Source organism: Balaenoptera acutorostrata, chromosome 1 (assembly GCF_949987535.1).
Source record: "Balaenoptera acutorostrata chromosome 1, mBalAcu1.1, whole genome shotgun sequence".
NCBI classification, from domain to species: domain Eukaryota; kingdom Metazoa; phylum Chordata; class Mammalia; order Artiodactyla; family Balaenopteridae; genus Balaenoptera; species Balaenoptera acutorostrata.
Genome location: NC_080064.1, coordinates 25,354,660 through 25,376,135, shown reverse-complemented (window position 1 = coordinate 25,376,135; position 21,476 = coordinate 25,354,660). Strand labels below are relative to the sequence as shown.

At 56.5% G+C, this 21,476-nt stretch overlaps 1 protein-coding gene across 5 annotated transcripts in view; it reads left to right on the top strand.

Moving 5' to 3' along the window:
* Nucleotides 1-2,777: 2,777 nt before the first annotated feature.
* The window catches only part of COL16A1 (collagen type XVI alpha 1 chain), a 51,210-nt gene continuing 32,511 nt past the window's right edge, over nucleotides 2,778-21,476 (top strand). For 2 of the 5 annotated variants that reach the window (XM_057553281.1, XM_057553274.1), the window contains exons 1-30: nucleotides 2,780-3,290; nucleotides 4,861-4,967; nucleotides 6,928-7,002; nucleotides 7,110-7,227; nucleotides 8,422-8,545; nucleotides 8,859-9,125; nucleotides 9,744-9,824; nucleotides 9,999-10,124; nucleotides 10,932-10,985; nucleotides 11,285-11,311; nucleotides 11,855-11,890; nucleotides 12,912-12,938; nucleotides 13,971-14,033; nucleotides 14,303-14,344; nucleotides 14,470-14,514; nucleotides 14,611-14,646; nucleotides 15,021-15,083; nucleotides 15,457-15,501; nucleotides 15,587-15,682; nucleotides 15,861-15,899; nucleotides 16,528-16,572; nucleotides 16,714-16,749; nucleotides 17,253-17,363; nucleotides 17,772-17,807; nucleotides 18,036-18,071; nucleotides 18,147-18,257; nucleotides 18,610-18,654; nucleotides 20,551-20,586; nucleotides 20,709-20,753; nucleotides 21,047-21,178. In XM_057553281.1, the coding sequence (XP_057409264.1) occupies nucleotides 4,895-4,967; nucleotides 6,928-7,002; nucleotides 7,110-7,227; nucleotides 8,422-8,545; nucleotides 8,859-9,125; nucleotides 9,744-9,824; nucleotides 9,999-10,124; nucleotides 10,932-10,985; nucleotides 11,285-11,311; nucleotides 11,855-11,890; nucleotides 12,912-12,938; nucleotides 13,971-14,033; nucleotides 14,303-14,344; nucleotides 14,470-14,514; nucleotides 14,611-14,646; nucleotides 15,021-15,083; nucleotides 15,457-15,501; nucleotides 15,587-15,682; nucleotides 15,861-15,899; nucleotides 16,528-16,572; nucleotides 16,714-16,749; nucleotides 17,253-17,363; nucleotides 17,772-17,807; nucleotides 18,036-18,071; nucleotides 18,147-18,257; nucleotides 18,610-18,654; nucleotides 20,551-20,586; nucleotides 20,709-20,753; nucleotides 21,047-21,178 (2,070 nt within the window). In that variant the 5' untranslated portion in view covers nucleotides 2,780-3,290; nucleotides 4,861-4,894. Of the gene's footprint in view, nucleotides 3,291-4,860; nucleotides 4,968-6,927; nucleotides 7,003-7,109; nucleotides 7,228-8,421; nucleotides 8,546-8,858; nucleotides 9,126-9,743; nucleotides 9,825-9,998; nucleotides 10,125-10,931; nucleotides 10,986-11,284; nucleotides 11,312-11,854; nucleotides 11,891-12,911; nucleotides 12,939-13,970; nucleotides 14,034-14,302; nucleotides 14,345-14,469; nucleotides 14,515-14,610; nucleotides 14,647-15,020; nucleotides 15,084-15,456; nucleotides 15,502-15,586; nucleotides 15,683-15,860; nucleotides 15,900-16,527; nucleotides 16,573-16,713; nucleotides 16,750-17,252; nucleotides 17,364-17,771; nucleotides 17,808-18,035; nucleotides 18,072-18,146; nucleotides 18,258-18,609; nucleotides 18,655-20,550; nucleotides 20,587-20,708; nucleotides 20,754-21,046; nucleotides 21,179-21,476 lie in introns of all 5 variants that reach the window. The other 3 variants (XM_057553289.1, XM_057553297.1, XM_057553300.1) reach the window with 3 other exon arrangements.

Here is a 21,476-nt window from a genome sequence, read left to right as displayed (position 1 = left end):
GATGGTGGCTTGGGTGAGACCGGGGAGAAGTAGGTGGATGCGGGCTGCATTTTGGGTGTAGAATCAACAGGATAGCAGGGATGGCAGGGGAAAGGAAGGAGCCAAGGATGACTCCTAGGTTGTTTGCCTGAGCATCTGAATGAATTTTGGTGGTGTTTATCAGAATGAGGAAGACAGGGCGATGCAGCTCTGTGGGGAACAGTCAAGAGGTCTGTTTTGGCTAAGTGTGATATGCCTGTGTGCGTATGTGTGTGCACCCGTGTGCCCATATGCCGGGGCCCAGGTGTGCACGTGTGCCTGTGGCGGTTCAGCTCACCTCTGCTTGGCTGGGTGGGAGCTCCTGGGCTTGACCTGGGACCAGGCCCTGTCTTGGCTCTTCACTCTCGCCAGCCCCAGGTGCTGCCCCTGCCAGCTGGGGATTCCCCAATGGCCAGCAGGAAGAATGGGGTGGGTGGGCCCTTGGCACTGCCGACATCTGGGCACACAACCCCAGGCCCAGGAGGCCTGGGAGCCCCGCCCGGCAGTGGCAGGCAGGCTCCGGGGCAGCTGGTGGCGATTAGCAGCGTTGATTACCTAGTGGCGATGCCATCTGGGGTTAGGGCACTGAGCCCAGCCCCACGGGATACCCTGCTTGCTGGCATGCAGGGCTTTCTGGGGCTGAATGCATGTAAATGTGTCAGCATTGCTGCCTGCGTGTGTGTGGATGTGCATTGGTGTGTACGTGTCTGAGTCGGGGTTTCTGCAGGAGCTGAGTCTGCGTGGCCACCTGTGTCTGAGTGCACACATGTGTATGTGCTGTAGGTCTGCAGGTTTCTCTGTTTGCATATATGAAGAATTATGCCTGTGGGCACAGATGTGTGTTTCTATGTGTATGTTTGTGCACACACATGTCTGCATGTGCATGCATATGTCTCATGTGTGCATATCCAAGTAAAAGCAGTGCCAAGTACATGCATTCTGAAAATTATGCACCTGTGTTTGAGTACATCCAGGGATATATTTCTGTGGCTTCATCTGTGCTCACACATGTGTCTCTGTGTGTCTGTTTACGTGAGGAGTATCAAGTGTGTGCATGTGTCTGTGTGAACCTAAGTGTCTACATATGCACGTGGAGTCTGTACACATGTGTCGTGAGAGAACATATCTAACTGCACGCTTCTGGATGGGTGCACATATGTGTCAGGGGCAGGAAGGGGCATAGGCCCATTTCTAGACTGCGTTCAGCCGTCCCCTCCTGCCCGGGAGGGTCTGGGATATGAATGGAGGAAGGATATAGGAGTTGCCCAGGATGGCACAGTGGTTAAGAGCGTGTGCTATGGGTCTAGCCTAGCTGGCATGGGCCCCTGCCCCACCATCCACTAACCATATGATCTTGGGCAAGTTGAGTTGTTCCTGGGCTCCAGTATTCCCCATCTGTAAAAGGGCGGTAAGCATAGAATTCTCCTTCTGGGGCTGTTGTGAGGATGAAAGGAGCTAGCCTGTGTGAAGTTCTTAGCACAGAGCCTGACCTTGGGTGTTGTCTATTCATTCCCAAGGGCCCGCCACTGGCGCAGCACCGTATGGGCAGGCGGAGCCGGTGCCTGCCCACTCCTCAGGCCAAAGCTCCCAGAAAGCCCCACCCCTCCACTTCCCGCCTGCTGAGCTCAGCGCTTCCCAGGCCCCACCACTGTCATAGCCACATCTGGGCCAGTTCTGCGCAGGGACCACAGTGGCGCGTCTCCGTGGCCGTGGTTGCGGGTTTCCGCTGACTCAGCGCCTCGGGCTCCGGAGGCGGGAAACCCCAGGCTTGCCGCCCCTCTGGTTAAATAGAGCCACAGGGCTATGGCTCCACCATGTTGCTTCTCCAGGAAGCCCCCAACCCCATCAGGGCACTCCAGGTGCTCCCCCCACACGCATTCCTACCACTCAAGGGCCTCTTGAACCTACTTCTCTGTAGTTCCTCATCCTTGGGGCCCAGAAATTTGTTTGCTGCCTCCAGGGGAGACCCTTGGGAGGGTCACCTTGATCATCCCCCTGCCTCTGGACAGAACTGGACACATTACCTGCTTCCTTCTCCTCAGAAGTACAATCTCTCATCCAACCTCAATTCCTCTCGGTTCCTTGGATCCTGAGTATAAAGCAAAACCCTCTCCATCGCTGGGCTGGTCCAGTTTCACCCCCTCACCCCGTCCTTGGCCCTTACCTCCTGCCAGCGTCCACAATAATAATGATAATAACGGTGAATATTTATTGAGCTCCTCTTTTGTGCCCTTAGTAAGTACTTTTACAGACTAACTTGTTTCCTGCTCACAACCTTGTGAGGTATATGCAGTCATTATCCCATTTTACAGATGAGAAAGTGGAGTCATAGTTAAATAGTAAGTTCAAAACCACAAAGCTAGAGCGGAGGACAGGGATTTGAGCCCTTCTAACCTCACGGAGTCAGGAGGAATAAGGGGACCCGCTGGGTTCCACTTGTCTGGAATTGAGTCCAGAGCAGAAGGGGTTAATTTAGCATGCGCGCACCCACCCACGCGCACACACACCCCAACTCCTGGAGGGGGCCCCCTCCCCCCAGTTCAGACGGTCAGAGAACAGACTAACTGGGAATGTTAGGCTCAGAAACTGGAAAAAGCTGACCAAGGAGGCTTGGGCAGCAGCCACGTCACGGGTGCTGCGGAACTGGGGAGGAGGGTCTCCATCCCCCCCTCCCCCCAGCCCCACCACCCTTCTGGAGGCCCAGCGAGGGAAGGGGAAGGGGGTGGCACAGGGGAGGCCCTTCAAGCTCCAGGCCTGGCTCTTAAAGGGCCGGACTCCCCGCCCACCCGCCTGCCGCCAGAGCCCCTTGCAGGGCAACTCCCGGCACGCAGGGTCCCGCCTTGCTCGCTCGCTCACCTGGCGGGGCAAGTGGGAGGGATGGGCTTGGGAACGCAGCCAGGCCAGGAGCGGGGCTTGCGTCCCGCCGCCTCTGCCACCGCTGGAGCCCCCTCCCGGTCCTCCCTCCCTCCTCCTGCCTGGCGGGCGGGTCCAGCTGTGTTCCATTAGCGGCCCTGGCAAGTCCCCAGCCCCCTGAAGCCTCCCCCTCTTCTCCCACCCGGAGTGGCCGGCAGTCCCCGGCAGGCGAGCGGGCGTGCGAGCGGGGCAGCATTCAGCCCCAAAAGCTCAGGACAGGGGAAACTGGGGACCCGAGGCCGGCCAGAAGTAATCGAGGACCTTCCAGCGGGTCTGAGGAACGCAGGCCCTGCCTCCCGCGGTTGGCTGCGTTGGGCTGCCTGGATTACTCAGTGAGGTGGCAGGGATTCCCAGCCACGGTAAGTAGGGGTGGAGCGGGTTGCCTCGGGGCTCTGGACTGAAGGGCCTCTTCTGCCCCTGACTTGCTGTGTGACCTGGGGCAAGAGGCATCCCCTCTCTGGACCTCAGTCCCCTTCTTTAAAGCAGGATGAGCTCTACCTCCATTGCAGTTCTGACTCTCCCTGCCCCCAGATCTGTGCCTTCGTATATGGATGGGGTCATCTCCTTGGAAGCTTCTCTCTTATCCCTGTAGCCCCCTGCTCTGCCTGGGGCTAGAGGAGTGAAGGCGAGAGGTCAGGAGCAGGAAGGGGTCAGGGAACCATTGAAGTTCACATGCATTCACATGTCTGTCACAGTTGGCAGTCCTTCCACTGACTGGCAGGAGGGGGAGGTCAGGATAGGGTTTGAGAGATAGGATGTGCATGCCACCAGAATGGGGGATGAATAGGGTGGGGGAACAGTTCTGCCCCAGGAGGAAGGAGATTGGGGTCCTATCTCCAAATATATTGAGGCGAGGGGTCCTTCCTGCTCTCATTCCCTATCCAGAACTGAGGGAGGGGAAACAGAATTCCTTTACAGCTGGAGGGAATGAGGTCAGACTTGCATAAGAACTTCCCGACAGGAGGGCCTATGGAGGAGTAGTCATAGGCTGGCTGTGTGCACGTGTATATGTACTAGCTGGTGTGTCTAAGTGTACCGTGAACATGTGTCTCTGTGACCATGCCTGTGTGCAGGTAGGACTGTATGCACACATGGGCACAAATATGTCTCTGTGTATATGTGCCTGTGTATCTGTGTGTGTCATGCTGACACATGCATGACTGTGTGCGTGAGCGAGCTGCCTGTCTCGGGGGAGGCTGGACGATGTATGGCTCTGCTGGCTGCTTGCTGAGCCCGCATGGATTTATCTGGGCCCATCCATCGGGGTTTAATAAAACTAAAAGACAAGCATCCATCAGCAGGGGAGGTTGGCAACAAGGTCCTGAGCCCGCTGACCTGTTCTCTCGCCCGCTGCACCCATGGGGGAGGCTTCCAGTCAACCCTGTGATGCCTTCCAGGAGACTCAGCCCAGTTGTCAGCCCCTGACCTTGTGGGTGCCAGACAGGGCCGCCTGGCTGAGCTGGGTGCGGCTGGCCAGGAACCAGGCTAGCATATACCAATACAGTGCACAGGTTGATAAAATATTGAAATACTTCCAAGTGTCTTGGCAAATAGCCTCTGCCTCAAGCTTCCTCGCTATCCCGAGTGACCTGGCCTTCTAGGACCCTCTAGATCTCTCCTCAATCCAGCCACTGTCCACTGGCACAGCCAGATGCCGCCTGGACCTGGTTTCAGTGCTCCAGCCAGCATTCTGCTCTGGCTGCTCAGTGTCCGTGCCATACCGGTGGTTAAATATTTTGAATATCACCTCGGCCCAAATCCTAGCCCAAGGCCTGTGGTTGGGCCTCTGAGGGGGACTGACGCCTGGCTAGACCTCCTGCAACCCCAGTACCAGCGCCTGGGCCCCATGGGCTGGTTGCTGCTTGCCCACGTGTGGAATTGTGCTCTGTGAGCTCAGGAATCCACCTTCCTGCTCTCTATGGTTTTCAGGTGCTGTGGCTGCGGCCGATTTCTCTGGACCAGGATGTGGGCATCTTGGGCTCCTGGCTTGTGGCTGCTCAGTCTCTGTGTTATCTGCAGCCATGAGGCAGATACAGGTGAGATGACGTGAGGATCAGAGTGCCATAGGCCTGCCACTGGCTCTCTGAGGTGTGGGGTCCTGTGCACGTATGTGACCACGGGCCTGGGTCACGTGGGCATTTATAGGAGACTCCAGAGGCTGGGCTCAGGGTAGCCTGAGGTGTTTGCACACATGAGCCAGTGTGAGGTGAGCTAGAGAGGATGTGTGTTTCTGTCTACATATTTGTGTGTCTCTGGGCCTCTCTGTGTTTACATCTCAGAGTTGCTGTGTGCATCTGTACATACTCCTGTGTCTCTGTGTGTGAGAAGAACCACCCACCCTAATACATAAACCCAACCTGTGCCCCAAGTGCTGGTGGGGCCAGCGTGGTGGGCAGGAGCTGGCAGCAAGCTGTCCCTGCAGAGGGAAGCTGCATCCCCAAACAGGCCAGGCCTCTCCAGTCCTTTCCATGGTGGAGAATCCATCTTCCAGCCCACGTGCTCCTCCTCCTCCACGGCGATCTTGGATAAAGGGCCCGCCTCAAGGCCCAGACGCCGGATGGGACAAAGGATGGAGCTTTCCAGGGCCCAAAGCCAGAGGAAGTTGACCAGGCAACTTGCCCTGCCCTGCTAGGTGCCCTCTGGCTGTATGGCTGAGCAGGAATAGAATTCCTAGAACCCCAAATCCAGCCAAAAGAGGCAGAAAAACCAAGATGCAGATGTGAGTGGGGTACATGTGACTGTGGGTTGTGTGTGTACATATGTGTTTTTGCATGTTTGCATATATGCCTTACTCTCTTCTCCCTCACCGGGTCCCTGGGGATTGGGGCAGATAATTTCAACATCTGTAAGGAATTTGGGCCCGTTGCCAAGGGGTGAGTCACCCATTGCTGCTGCTGATGCTAAAGACAGTGATAGTTTTTCTGGACAAACCTGGGGGAGAAAGATTCCAGGGGGGTCACTGGGCCTAGGAATCCAGGATTCCTTCTTCCAGCCAGGCATTCAGGGAGTCCAATGTCCAGCTTCTAGGAGCTGTATCCACTGGCTTGTCCCAGCTACCCCATCTGCATTGATGAAAAGGTTTTGTTTTTTTTTTGTTTTTTTTTTTTTATTCTAGCCTCCGTTTCTCCCGTTGTAGCACTCTCTCATTACTTCTGCTCAATCAGCCCTAGAGAAGAGGCAGGCCCATGGCTGCCTACCTGTCCCTTAAGTGTTTTGGAGACCTGACTAAGCTATCCCCTTCTGCATGAGCCTTTACCCCCTTCATATACCCTGTCTGGAGCCCCAAGGTTCTGGGGGGGGGGGTCCCTTGAGCTTGTGGTCCACTCAGGCCCTCAGTCTCTTCTCACAGTTTCATAAAGTAGTTATCCAGTTGAAAAGTCAATCTGTTGACTCAGACTTGTGTCTGGCCTGCTTGCCTGTTTTGGCTGTGGGAAGTGGAACCCCACCCATTGCTGAGAACATGTGTACCAGCAGCACATGGCATCCCTGGTGGCACAGGCATCTACAAGTCACACATGTGCAGACATGCACATGCACTGGTATATAACACAATGTGCATGGACCTGACATTTCCTTGCCCCTGAAGTGCTCCTCTGTCTCCCACTTGGGTGTATGTTGTGGAGGGAGCACATGTGTATACACAGCTCCCCACCCCATCTGAGCTGTAGGGCTGCCCAGAGTTTCTTTCATTCTCTTGCTGGTCTGGCCCCTGACTTGGGGGTCCTAGGGAGATTTGGGTTCTAGGAGTTCTGATCTTGCTCTGCTGTGAACTTACTTAGTAGCCTTGGGCCAGGCCTCAGTCTTCCCATCTGTGCACTGGCTCCCAGAGTAGCCAGGGTCAGAAGGCAAAAGGTGAAAGCAACCCCAAGGCAGAGCCTGGGTAAAGATGCAGTGTGGGGAACATGAACTTGCTCCGTCCCAGATTCCCCAAGAGCCCGGCTGTGCAGTCACCTCAGCCTGAGCCCACCAGATGCCCCACTGCCAATTCTTTTCCAGGGGAGCGGTGCCCACCTTCACAGCAAGAAGGACTCAAGTTGGAACACAGAAGCGACTTATCGACCAACGTGACTGGTGAGTGCTCATCTCATCCTGTTGTCCCCCCTCCACCATCTTCCTGGAGTGGCCAGTACCCCACTCACCTGCCCAGCTGAGCTTGTCATCTGGTGTCTCCCCTAAAGGCTTCAATCTCATCCGCCGACTCAGCCTCATGAAGACATCTGCCATCAAGAAGATCCGAAACCCCAAGGGACCTCTCATCCTGCGACTGGGAGCGGTCTCAGTCACCCAGCCCATGCGGTAAAGGCCCCAGTGTGACCACTGGGAATCAGTACTGACCTCAGCCACACTCCCAGCAACTCTGCATGTGGGGCCTAAGCTCAGGGGCACTTGTGGGTCATTGTATCCTGCTTCCTGTCAGGAGTCAGCCTGGTCTCCACTCCTGGGCCTTGCAGGGCGTGCAGAGAGAAGGGGACCGGCAGGCCCACCCTGTGTCCTTTCCCCATCTCTGGCTAGCAGTGGGTGAGGACAGGTCTGCATCCTGTGGGCACCAGTCCTGAGGACTCCAGGATGGAGGAGGGAAACTTCAAGAATTGTGTGTGTGTGTGTGTGTGTGTGTCGGTGCGCACACGCACATGTGCGTGCACCCACACGTGTGAAGTCCAAACTCCCACAGTCCCTGGGTGGTCTGGCCCCTGTTTGCCTCTCCAGCCTCATCTTCCAAAATGTTCCTTTTCTTTCTTTCTTTTTTTTTTTTGTGTGTTTATTTATTTATGGCTGTGTTGGGTCTTCGTTTCTGTGCGAGGGCTTTCTCTAGTTGTGGCAAGCGGGGGCCACTCTTCATCGCGGTGCGCGGGCCTCTCACTATCGCAGCCTCTCTTGTTGCGGAGCACAGGCTCCAGACGCGCAGGCTCAGTAATTGTGGCTCACGGGCTCAGTTGCTCCGCGACATGTGGGGTCTTCCCAGACCAGGGCTCGAACCCGTGTCCCCTGCATTGGCAGGCAGATTCTCAACCACTGCGCCACCAGGGAAGCCCCCCTTTCTTTCTTGCTGCTCCAGTCGTGCTGAACCTGTTCATCTTTTTTCAGTATTTCTTCCCCTCCCCCAGGCCCGGTTATTCTCCCCAAGGCATCCTGGATTCCTTGGAAGCACTTACCACAATCCTAATGAAATAGTGCAACAGTCATTCTGAGGATCCTTTGTTTATGGCCTTACCTCCTGCATCACCCCGTCAGACTTGAAGGCTCCCTGAGGACAGGCCTCTTCTCTGTGTTTTCACCCGTTACCCCCGGCAGCCAGACCCTCCACTGGCACATAGTAGGCCCTCAATAAACATCTGTAGAATGAATGGATGTGTATATGTATGTGTGTGGCAGTTTGGAGGTGTGTGCCTGTGCGTGTCTCGTGTAGGTTCAACAGTCCTGAGGGCCCAGGGTAGGCAGCAGGTGGTCTCTTACCTGAGCCTCAAGGCACCCTCCCTGCTCTACCCACAGACGTGTATTCCCTCGGGGCCTCCCCAGTGAGTTTGCCCTGGTGCTGACACTATCGCTGAAGAAACACACCCACCAGAACACGTGGTATTTGTTTCAAGTGACCGATGGAAATGGGTACCCGCAGGTGAGCCCGACCCCCTGCTCCACCCCCATTGCTCTTGGCATTCGAGCAGTACCAGTCCATACCAGCTTCTGTCCCAGCTTGTGATTTCTGGGGCCTCCCTGCTCCATCCCAGTGCCCACCCTCAAGGCCGCCCCCACTCCACCTATCCCATTCTCTTAGGAGGTATTGCTCTGTGACCCCAGCCAGCTTTCGTCCCTTTCTGGGCCTCAGTTTCCCCTCCTGTGAAATGAGCTTGAGAGCCGTTACCTTTGTAACCACGCTGTGGCTTGCGGGGCTCTGATTCTCTGTCCTTGCCTTTCCCAATTCCACACAGATTTCCCTGGAAGTCAACAGCCAAGAGCGGAGCCTGGAGCTCCGGGCCCGGGGCCAAGATGGCGACTTTGTGTCCTGCATCTTCTCAGTGCCCCAGCTCTTTGACCTGCGTTGGCACAAGCTGGTGCTGAGCGTGGCTGAACGCGTAGCCTCTGTGCATGTGGACTGCACATCAGTCTCCTCCCGGCCTCTGGGGCCCTGGCGACCCATGCGGCCTGTGGGCCATGTTTTTCTGGGCTTGGATGCTGAGCGGGGCAAACCTGTCTCGGTGAGTGCTAGGTCAGGCTTGGACTCTGCTCGTACTTTCTGGGAGCCTGAGTGAGCTCCCGGGAACCTATATCTGACCAGGACTTTCCCTTGCTCAGAATCCTCTCATGGTTCCCCATTGACCTCCAGATGCAGCCTGAACATATTAACCTGGCATTCAAGGTCTTTCATGATCTGGTCCCTATAAATGACTGCAGCAGCATCTTCTGTTCCATCTTTCCATGCAGCTTTTGCTCTGGTTGATTCCATCCCAGACATCCATCTCACCTAATACTTTCACACTTCCAGCCTTTGCCTATGCTGTTACCTCTACCTGGAATGCTTTTCCTTGCATACCTACCTGCTGAACATCAACTGGTCCTCAAGGCCCAGCTTGAATGAAATCTCCTCTTCCCCTCTTCCTCTGGGCCAAAGCGAACATTTCTCCCCCCTCTCCCTCTTTCTTTCGCGTATAGTTTTGTTTTGCTTTTTGTGACAGCTGTATTCTTGATGGTCTCCCAGGCCAGACTGGAAACCTTCTGAGGGCAAACTCTGGGATGGAGCCATCTCTGTGCCTCATTAAGGGCCAGGACTCAGAGCTCTTTGCTAAAATGAAGTGACACTTGTGTGTCCCCTGCAGTTTGACCTTCAGCAGGCACACATCTACTGTGACCCGGATCTCGTGCTGGAGGAGGGCTGCTGTGAGATTTCACCGGGAGGGGTGAGTGGCCTGGCCCCAGCACAGCTGGGAGGGGTTGGGGCACTGCCCAGGGACACAGTGTGCTGGAGAGGAGGACCAGGAAGGGGATGCCTAGAGATCTTAGGATGATGAGTGGGTGAAGTGGGAGGGGTCTGCCTTCTGTACTGACCCCAGCCCTTCCCCCACACTGGGCAGTGTCCCCCAGAGACCTCCAAGGCCCGCCGGGACACCCAGAGCAATGAGCTCATCGAGATCAATCCACAGACTGAGGGCAAGGTCTACACCCGCTGCTTCTGCCTGGAGGAGCCGCAAAACAGCAAGGTGGGTAGGCAGGGCAGGCAGACATGGGCACAGGCAGGCACAAGTGGGCCTGCCCCTCCCCTGACCTGACTGGGGCCTGCCCCCAGGGTCAGTTGACCATGTGCCCCCGGGCAGGGGGGGCACTGGAAGCCCTGCCTCTTTGCTTCCCACCCCTATTGGATTCTGGTAGGCAGAGAGACAGCCCACTGTACGACCCTGTGCCTGCCTGCCTGCTGGCATTGAGAGTTGTGCCCATCTAGCTCTGGTACTACCCAGACCCTCACTGGTACCGTCCCAGACCCTGGTGAGGGAAGGACCATGCTGGCACCCAAAGGCAGTTTCTCCAGGACAGGGATATCTGGGATCAGAGGCCAGGTGCCACACTGCTTGCCTTGGGGCTCACTCATTCTCCTGGGCTCAGCCCGGGCAAGTGCCAGGCTGGTTCCATGCCCAGCACCATGGCCAGCTGCCCTGCCTGCTTTAGGTTCTTTAGGGGTGGCAGGGAAGCCCAGTTCCTCCCATAGCCCCACACCCTGGCAGGGCAGCCTCCCTGCCTACCGGGCATCTTGCCCAGCTTTTGGCTGCAGGAACACAGGATCCCATTGATTCATGGTCTTGTTTTCTCCGACATCACGTGGGTGGGGTGAAAAGGAAGGGGGGTGCCTGTTGGGGTGCCAGGGGCCTGAGCAGGCTCTTGATGACCTGGGAGCTGCCAGATGTCAGGCTGAGGCATCCCAGGGGTCCATGCCCCTGCCTGGGGGCCCCTATCTAGTGTGGGCCCCAGAACTGCCCCCTCCTCAAGATTTCCCCCTTATTCTGTCTGCTCAGGTGGATGCCCAGCTGACGGGAAGAATCAGCCAGAAGGCAGAAAGGGGAACAAAGGTAGAGACAGTGCGTGGGCAGAGGAGCCCACAGTGTCCTCAGTCTGCCCTCCCTGTCCTCCGTAAACCCCTCGAGTAAGAGACTCTCCGCCCATGCTCTTCCCACCTGCCCCTACTCCCCTGGACAGAGCTTAGGATTTGTAGGTGCCAGCTCTGAGAAAGAAGGATGAACGGGAGCGAGACAGACAGTACCTGGCACTACTAGGGCACCCGCTCCTGGTGGTTCTTGGGTAGGGGTGTTGGAAGCAGTGCTTTGTCCCCTCCATTCCCCACCCATTCTCATGCCCTCCCTCTTCTCAGGCCCACCAGGAGACAGCAGTGGATGAGGTAAGCCTCCCATCTAGACTGGCAAAAAGAGCTTGGTTGGAAAGGTGCCAGCATGAGCCCTTCGGACAAGGCTTTGGGGCCCTGGAGCCTGGGCATGGGGGTGTGGGATGACCACACAGCTCCCAGCATTCCTTGGGGACCTGATGCTGGACCCTGTCTGCCTGCTGCTTTTCCTTAGGAGCGGGGTGTTCAGCCCTGGACACTCCTGCTGAGTTGGCAGCAAATGGCCACGGGTATCTTGGAGAGAGCCCAGGCCTTGGCCATGGGACCCTGGATTCTGGGCCTCACTCTGCCTCCAACATGCTGTGTGACCCAGGGCCCACTGCTATTCCTCTCTGGGCTTCAGTTTCCTCATCTGAGAAATGGCTTGGCTCTGGGTTGGTGGGAGTTGAGGGGCGAGCTTGATAGGATTTCCATCTTTATGCTCCTCAACTCCACCCAGACACCTGTGATGTTCTTGGTGTGTGTATGGGGGCCAGTGGGGTGGAGAGGGCTGGTCCTGGGCTCTCAGACCTGACCTCCAGGCCCATTCTTCCCTTTCAGTGCCCACCCTGTGTCCATGGTGCCCGGGAGAGCAACGTGAGTGAAGAGAGAGTGTGCTGGGTGGGGTGGACGGGGCCTGGGAGTGGGCGTTGCCTAGAGGTTGGCTTGGCGGCTTCCTGGTTCAGGACAAGGGGGTCTTTGTGCACTTTCACACTCTCTGCCTGCCCAACCCCAGAGCTGGGTTTGACCCACACCCGCAGTCCCACCAAGCCAGGGCCCCAGGGAAGGAAGCCTCATGCAATGTATTGGGCTCCAGGGTGGAATGGGGACGGGGTGGCGGCTGGCAGAATCAGAGCCTTGGTTGCTGATCCCAGCTTGGCACTCCCCTCAAAGACTCAGGCCTGGTCTGCTTGGAAGGCTTCCCATGTCATCTTCGAGGCAGAGAAGGGGAAGGGCTGGCTCAGGGTGACACAGCCCAGCATGGCCCCCCAAACCACGTGTTGGCTCAGGGCCTCCCCTCCTATCCCTCTCTAGCTGGTCCTGGCCCATCCTCCCTCTGGGGTCCAGAAGGACAAGGGAAAGGGACTCAGTGCGAGCCCAGCTGGTACCCAACTGTGTCTCTTCCGTGGGCAGTATGAGTCACCACTTTCCCGCAGCCTGACATTCTGAGTTGACATTCTGCATTGATCCACAAAGGGCACAACCCCCGCTCCCCTCGGCTCTAAGCCCCTGGCCTTGGGGGACATCAGGAAGTACCCCCTCTGCTGCCCTCCCCTGTTTCCGTCCAGTCCTCCACCAAATCCAGTAAGGCTGATGGTCCCCAGACATGCAGGGGTTACCATGGCAACCGAGCAGCCATATTATCCTAGCAACTGCGGGGTGGAGCTAGCCAAAGCCAGGCAGGTTAGAGAAGGAAGGTCAAACCCCTCCGTAAGTTTGACAGCTTTGGGATATAAAATCAGCATGCTGGTTGGCCTGGGAGACAGAGCAGGGGCTGGGGTTTGGGCTGTTGGTTCAGCCACCCCTGTGTGACCCGGACTAAATTGCTTGCCCTCTCTGGGTCTGTTTTCCGCTCCCTCCCTGAGATGATTACATCCTCTCTCCTTTGTCCCCTCAGGTCACAATTGGTCCCTCTGGCCCCCAGGTGAGTCCCAGATGGAGAACAGGACACCCCTGCCCTCTTCAGTGGTGCTAGTCCATCTCACGGCATGTGGCCCCTTGGCTGTGTGTATATATCAGGGCTACCCAAGCCTGCATATATGTGGGGTGATTAGATGTGTGTGTGTGTGTGTGTGTGTGTGTGTGTGTTGGAGAGAGTAGGGGTTTGTGTGTATGTGAGGATGTTAAGAACTGCCCTTTTCTGAGGGCCTACTGTGCATCAGGCACTGGGCCACCCATTGGCACCATGACCTTCCTGAACCCCCTCAGGCATCTTGCCGGGTGGGTACTATCATTTTATTTCAGGGAAAACCGAGGTCCAGCTGTGCCCACGTGGGTGACTGGTGTGATTTTGTGTGTGTGTGTCTGTGTGTGTGTGTGTGTGTGTGTGACTACGTACATTTCTGGACACATGTTTGCACATGTGCAGGGGGGTGAACCCATATACCTGTGGGCCTGACAGGATCGCAGAGCTTGTGGGTGATGTGCAAATGTGAGACTGGACACTTCTGTGTGCCTGTGAGTATATAATGTCATTCCTGGAGCCACCTCCATGTGCGTGCTAAGTGGTGCACACTTTACCTGCAGTGTCACATTTCTTCCTCACCGCAGCCCCTTGAGGTAGGTGCTGACATGAATCCCATTTTATTGATGAAGAAACTCACCATCATGGGTGTCTGCTACTCCACATGTGTGTGTCCACGCACATGTGTCCCTGTGCCCCTGGGTGTGCTGTGTGTGAGCTAGCATGCTTGGGTTGGAGTGTGGGAGAAGAGATACCTTCTGCCTGAAACTACGGATTTGCCAAATATGGTCCTTTGGGGTGGGAGGGACAGGCGGATGAATGCGTATGGAATCCATATGCTGTGTGCGTGGGGGCGGGGGGGTTGGGGCAGGGCTGTGCTCATTTACACACCCGTGTTTGGTGGATGCGTGGAGAAGACCAGGATGGGGAGAGCTTCTTCAAGGCTCTCATGTGCTCCTCTGGTCCCAGCCCTTGTTTTGTTCTCATCCACAGAGAGGGAAAGGTGAGCAGGGCCTGCCTGGTCCATCAGGACCCAAGGGAGAGAAGGGAGCCCGGGTAAGTGCCCCAGCCATGCCCATGGTAGGACGTTCCCACCTGTGCCCTGGGGTTGGGCCGGAATGTGAGCCATCATCCCATCATCTCAGATGGAAACCTGCAGCCTGGTCCAAATAGGGGATGAGGGCCAGGGTCTCTCTAGGGGTTAGTGTGCGGAAACATGCATCTTCTAGGGGCACCTGCGACTATGGGATTCTTGGGCCCATCCTCCTCAAAACAGGTCTAGGATGGCTCCCCTAGGAGGCTGATCCTTTGCTCCCTACCTCTAGGGCAATGACTGTGTTCGAATCTCGCCGGACGCCCCGCTTCAGGTAAGGCCTGGAGGAGAGGCCTGCTTTAGGGCCAATATGGGGTCAGCCCCTGAGGAAGGGGCTGTGCCCTCAGAGCTCATGGGGGTGACCCTGGGCCCCTCTCAACACCTTATCTCCCTGTTCAGTGTGCAGAAGGCCCAAAGGGAGAGAAGGGGGAGTCGGGAGCCTTGGTGAGTATGGGACCAGAGACAGGGCAGGGCAGCGGGGTCCTGGCCAGCCTCCCCCTCCTTTCCTCACCTCTCTTTTGTGTCCCCTCCTTATCTCAGGGACCCTCAGGACTTCCCGGCTCCACAGGCCAGAAGGTAATGGGCCAGGATTTTGAGGGGTGTGTGCCAGGGAGGTCTGCGAACCCTACAGACAGGAGGAGGGAGGTGTCCAAAGTCATCCTAGGGGATGGTGTCACTGGGCCCAGAGCTGGTAGTACTCTCGAAGCCTCCCAGTCCTCCTGCCTTGTCCAAGTTCCTGCTAGACCTGGAGAGAAAAGCCACAGACTCCCTGAGTGAGTGGCCTGGCTGGTGGCAGTTCTTCCTGTTGTCTCCCCTCCTGTGAAGCCATTTAATCTCTGGGGAGGCTGAGACCACCGATCTAGAAAGCAGTTGTCCCTCCCCAGATGGAGCTGTCCTGGCTCTTCCAGCCCCTTCTCTCAGCCCCAGTCACTTTGCCTCTCCTTCTTCAGGGCCAGAAAGGCGAGAACGGAGACGGTGGCATCAAGGGCTCGCCAGGAAAGCCAGGCCGAGATGTACGGTGCTTGGGACCCTTCCTCAGCACGACCCCCACATCCCTCAGCATGTGGTCTTGAAATGCTGGACTGTAATCTTGGGAATCTAACCCACTACGCTGCTCAGACAGAACAGAGACCCGGGGAGGGGAGAACTGTGCCCCAGGAGGGGCAGAGAAGGGCCTGACCCTGGGCATCCTGACTCCCAGCCTGGGAGCCCCTGACCTCCAATGTCCTGATGTTGACATCTAATGACCTCGGGGCACTGGGTGAAGTCAGGCTTTGGGACAGGGCAGGGAGGGTGGGCAGCTGGGTATTTACACGTCCCAGTGGGGCTGCTGTCCCCGGGAGGTGCCAGGCCTCAGCCATTCTTAGACCCTCCCCCTGCCCACAGGGCCGGCCAGGAGAGATCTGTGTCATGGGGCCCAAAGGGCAGAAGGTGAGTTGTGGGCATCTGAGGGGTGAAGAGTGGGTGGTGGGGCTGAGGCGGTGGCTCTCTCATACCCACCTTATGTCTGTGCCAGGGAGACCCTGGCTTTGTTGGACCTGAGGGGCTGGCGGGAGAGCCTGGGCCCCCAGGCCTCCCTGGGCCCCCTGGGATAGGACTTCCTGGGACCCCGGTGAGTACCCCTTGCCCCTCCTGCCCTCTTTTCCTCAGAGACCCTTCTCCCTCCTGGCCAGGGGTGGGGAGGTAAGGCTTGGTCCCAGGCGGCCTGGTTGGGGGAAGGGGCCAGAGTGGATCTCACTGTAATGTGAGGGCCCTGGGAAGCCCCTGCCTGACCCTGTTTCTGCCCTCAGGGGGACCCAGGTGGCCCTCCAGGCCCCAAGGGAGACAAGGTAAGCACAAGCAGGAGCAGGGGCACATGCGGGAGCCCCCCTGCTTAGCGGGAGGGGAGAGGAGAGAGGAGAACGGGGCTGGGGTGGCTGGGGCAGCAGGGACAGCAGGGGGGAGGAGGGAGGCGGCCGGCATGTTGGGGAAGGGGCTAGGGGGCTGGGCCCCTCAGTGGGCAGTGTCCCCATCCCAGTGCTTGCTGACATGGGAGCCTTGGCCTGGGTTGCAGGCACGGGGACGGACAGGCCTAAGTCTGGTAATGACCGGAGTGGCCTCATTGGAGGGCCCAAGCTCATTTTAGGGCCTTATGCCTTGACAAGCAGAAAGTCCTGGAAATGTCTTTCTGCTCTGGTCCCTCTGGGGTCACCCGTGTCACCTCCAAACGTGCTGCACTGGGGAAGGGGCACATAGAGGCCTCTTGTTCTCCATTCCCTTGCAACCAGAAGGACTCAGGTTAGACATGGAGAAGGACAGGCAACAGGAAGGGAGTGTTCGTTGACAAAACCGACCAAGAGGAGATGAGAGATTTGGCGAGATTGTCCTGCCGTCCAGAGAGGGAACTGGATGGCAAAGGGGTGCATGGGCTGAGGTCACGGCCAGAAGCCTCCCCCTTAACCCTTCTTCTGACCACAGGGCAGCTCCGGAGTGCCGGGAAAGGAAGGTCCTGGTGGGAAACCTGTGAGTGACCCCAATCTGGTGGGGGAGGGGAGCCGCTGCCCACTATGCCCAGGCCTCGTCTACCAAGGCCTCCAGAGAGAGAGGGGCTAGGTCCTCGGGCCCTTTCTGCTGTGGCACTAACGCTCACTGCTTCTCCAACAGGGGAAGCCAGGGGTTCCAGGGCTGAAGGGAGAGAAGGTGAGTCCCAGGCTTGGTTACCCCAGGTTGGGATGGGAGGGCAAGCTTCTCTCTGAAGGTGGCACTGAGCATCAAGGGTGCTGGGCCTGGGACCCTCCTCGGGGGACCCCCACCCCTTCTTTGTTCCTATGGTGTGCGTGTGATTACTAAATAAAGGGCCTGGCTTTGGAGTTACACAGACAGGTTCAAATCCCACCTCGACCATGCACATGAACACAGCAAGTCAATGCGCTTTTCCCTTTGCCCAAGTTTCCCCACCTCTAAATGGGACACAGTGATTTCTTATGGCTTGTTGTGAGGATGTAGTTGTTTTTTTTTTTTTTTGAGGATGTAGTTCTTGATGTCCAGGAATCGTAAGCTGAATGACTGAGTCGGTCGAACGGAAAGCCCCCTCGGTGTTCCTGCTGTGCATTTTGCCCTGGCCCACCCCATGCCTAGAGCTCCTTGTCTTCCCCAGGGTCTTAGCCCCAACTTGTCCACTCATGCTCTCTCCCTTCTGCTAGGGTGACGGCTGCGAAGTGTGCCCAACGCTGCCTGAAGGGTTCCAGAACTTTGTGGGGCTCCCTGGAAAGCCAGGGCCCAAGGGAGAACCGGGTGATCCTGCACCAGCCAGGGTGAGTGCCCAGGGTGGCCCCTGTGGGACTCCACCAAAAAACCTGGGGGCATAATCATGGAGAGGAGTTGGGCAGAGGGGCTGGAAACGTCTCATGGCCATAGAGACACTGTGGGCAGAGAGTCTAGGCTCTTAGCTCCATGGGGGGGTGGGGGCTGAACCATAGAGTTTAGGGCTGGGCTAGAAGGCCCCCCCAGGTCTCCATAGCAACCAACCGGGGTTCTCCTAGCCAAGGCTTAAGATGCCTTTTGGGCAAGCTGGGGTGGAGCCAACCCTTATAGTGAGTGAGATTGTGCCCTCCTCCTGGGATAGGGTGTTGGTTGGAGGTGGAGGAAAGGAGCGGGCAGGGCTGGGTTATGGTCCTGGGCTGGACTCTGTACCCCACTCCCTCACAGACCCTTTTTTTCAGGAGGGCCTGGGAGCTGTTGGACAAAAGGGTGATCGGGTATGTACCGGCACTTCTGGAGGGGTAGCTTAGCCTGGCCTCATTTCCTCCATCTGTCACATGGGTTGATGAGCCCCGGCTCTGGGGTGCTGACCTTGAATCCCCTGGGACCCCTGGGTGTTTGAAGGGTTTGTGGTGTGTGACATTGCTGTCCTCATATATGGCTAGGAAATTTGGGGTGTCCCAACATACCCAGTCTCTCAGCCCATAAACCTTTTCTCCCTGCAGGGAGACCCTGGCATCCAAGGCCTCAAAGGAGAAAAGGTGAGGGACACTATTCTCTGGCTGACCCCTTCTGACTACTGGAAGCCTTTCTGATCCCTTCTCTTCCTTCCCCAGGGGGAGTCCTGCTTGTCCTGCAGCTCAGCCATAGCAGCCCAACATCTTGGGCCCGCTATAGGGCCCAAAGGAGATGTGGGCCCTCCTGGCCTCGGTTTGCCTGGCCTTCCGGTGAGTGACTGCTTCCTCCTAGCCAGGCCAGGCCAGGCCAGCCCAGCCCATCTTTGCCACACTGGTGGCCTCCCTGGCTCCTTAGGCTCTGAGTCTCAAGGCAGAAACCAGGAAGGAGGCCCTGAGGCAGGTTCTCCAGGCCTCCCTCCACCCTTGCACTGCCCTGGGACTCCCTCTTAGAACCTCTGAGTGCCCATCTGTATAACAGAGGTAGTTGTCCAGCTACCTGCAGGGTTGTGGGATTTGTAATTCTGAGCTGGCCTTTCTCTTTCTGGGTGGACACTGGGACCCATGGAGTCTTGGAGGGATGGGAGTGGGGGGATGCAGTGACTATGACTTGATTGTTTTTCAGGGGAAAGTTGGGGCTCCAGGGCCAACAGGGCTGAAAGGAGAGAAGGTGAGACCTGGTTAGATGTCAGGAACACCAGGGTCTTCTTGGCCGGGAGGCAGGGGAGAGGGCCCCTGGACGGGGACTAGGGACAACATAGACAAGAGATCAAACTGTAAATCCACAGAGAAATAAATTCATCAGTGTTTTGCAGACTGGAGTCAAAGAATTGATTTCTGAGAGCCCACATGTTCTCCAAGAAAGTTCCTTAGTGTTGTATTTTTCATTTACTGATAATCCAAAACAATTAAGTACATGCAAGACTACCTTATAATAAAATAATAATAACCCTTCTTTACCACTTACTTTGTGCCGAGCAGCATTCCAAGGGCTTGTAGGTGTATTGACTTGTTTCCTCCTCCCAAAACTTCATGGGGTAGGTACTCCATTATTCCCATTTTATGGATGAGGAAACGGAGGTCCAGAAAGGCCAAGTAAATTGCTCAAAGTCACATGGGTGTTTGGGTGCAGACCTGGGATTTGAGCCCAGGGAATGTGGCTCCAGAGTTTGTCATCTTCCCTACTCGGCTGGGTTACTCACTTTCAGTGCCATGTGAACCTTTGTATTTGTGGTTGCATTGGAGATGAATGACAGTGTTGAATTAATAATGCAGTGTTACTTAAATGAGGGGTCCTGTGGGTATACGAGTGTTCAAGTGTGAGAAACACTGGAATATACGTTCAGACTCTGCTCTACCAGGCAAACCACGCCTGTCATTTCTCAAATGGAGCTTTGTGCCACCACCCCACACTTGTTTCCTCTTCCGGTCCCCCCATCTCTGTAAGTGGCATATACCGAGTTCCTCAAACCTCCTCAAACCCCAAACCGTGCAGCATCCTTGATTCCTCCCATCTCCACATCATCTCCTCCATTTGACAGTTCTGCCACAGCACCTCTCTCAATTCCACCTCCTTTGCTCACCTCCATGACCGCCACTTCGTCTGGGTCCCATCATCTCTCACCGGGATGGTGGCGGCAGCCCCTTAGCTGGCCTGCCTGTGGCCACTGCAGCTCTTAAACTTTTTCATCCAGTGGCTAACGGGGCTTTGTTAAAAAAGAAAAGACAAGAACAAAACAAAACAAATAAAAACCTCAGGTTATATTATTTCCTTGCTTAAAATCCTTCTATGACTCGACTTTGTACTGAAGGCCTTCTATGCCTAACAAGACCCTGGACGCCTGGCCCTGCTTGCCTTGAAGGTTCATCTGGTTTTCCTCTCCCCACTTCCTGTGCTTTAGATGTGCTGCCCTCCTTACTTTCTGGAATATGTCAAGAATGTTCCCACCTCTTAGATTTTGTACTTGTGGCTCCCACTGTCTAGAACGTTTTTCCTCTCTACCTCCCCCTATTCTTTCATTGGCTGGCCTTTGTCTCGTCTTTCTGATAATAACTGTGGCTCACACTTCTCTGACCATCCTGTCTAAAACGGCCTCCCCTGCCTACTTTGTCTCATCACCCTGTTTATTTCCTTCACAGCACTCATCGCTATTCAGTTACAATTATTTAAAAGTTCTTGGTGTCCCTACAAGGGTGTAAGCTCCACAAGTGTGTTTGTCTGTGCTGTTCACTGCTACCTACTGGCACCTTGCTGAGTGCACAGTGTGTACAGACATCCAGCGAGTGGCTGTTGGATAAATGAATTCGTGATCTTTGTGTGCTGGGCCAGAGCTGAGGGTGGGGCTGGGATTCTGCAGAGTGAGGCTGGGGACAGAAACAGGCTGGCCACAGACTCCCCTGGGGACCTTGGGGAAATCCCTTTCCCTCTCTGGGTCTTGGTTTCCCTAGCCAGGAAATGAGGCGGGGTAGTTGGGGGTCCCAAGGGGTTATTTGTGTAGTTTGGGGTTTGGGAATGACCTAGAGTGGCCTCCTCACTTTGACCCTGTGTCCTCTGCTTTGCTCGCAGGGTAATTTCGGGGAGACAGGGCCAGCCGGCAGTCTGGTAAGTGAGCTTTGGATGGCAACAGCTCTGGGGAGAAGGACAAGGTGGGACGCGGGGAGATGAGAGGCCCCAGCACGGCCCACGCAGTTGCCGGGCATCACACACGGCTTCTTATCACACAGGGGCCTCCAGGGCCAGTGGGACCCACAGGCATCAAGGGGGAGAAGGTGAGTTGAAGACGTTCCCCACGCTGCAGCCAGTGCCAGCTTCCCAAACACACGCTTATCCTGCTCTACTTCAAACCCTCCGAGGCTCCCCACTGCCTGAGGGTAACATCTGATTCCTTAGCATGATGTCAGGACCCCTGAGGCCTTGGCCCCCACCTTCGTTTCTTACCTGTTTTCCCACAATGTCTCCTGAGATATCCCTTGGCAATCCCTATGTCAGGCCGGGCTACATTCCCCAGCCCCAGATTCCAAACCTGCCTGGGGTCCCCCAACTCTGTGTCCTTGCTTGGCAGGGGGAGCCTTGTGAGTCATGCGGAGCCCTGTCCAAGCACGAGGATGGGGACGGCCACGTGGTGGCCTTGCCTGGGCCTCCCGGAGAGAAGGGGGAGCCTGGGCATCCAGGCTTTGGCCTGCCAGGAAAACAGGTGAGTTCTGGGGCCTGTGGAGGTGGGATACAGGCAGGGCTTGAGGGGGACAGGGGCTGCCTGGGTCTCTAGGCTCCCTGTGCAGTGGGGAGTAGGTGAGAGTGTGTGGAGGGGTCAGTGCCTCTGTCCCCAGAGGGAGCTGGCCTGACAGGCCTCTGCCCTTCGTCCTGGGACACAGCATGGCCGGGTGTGCAGAAAGACCACCAACCTGGAACCAGACAGACCTGGGTTCGAAGTCCAGATCTGCCTTTTACTAGCCCTTTGGCTTGAGCCAGTTACTTCCCCTCTCTGTGCCTCT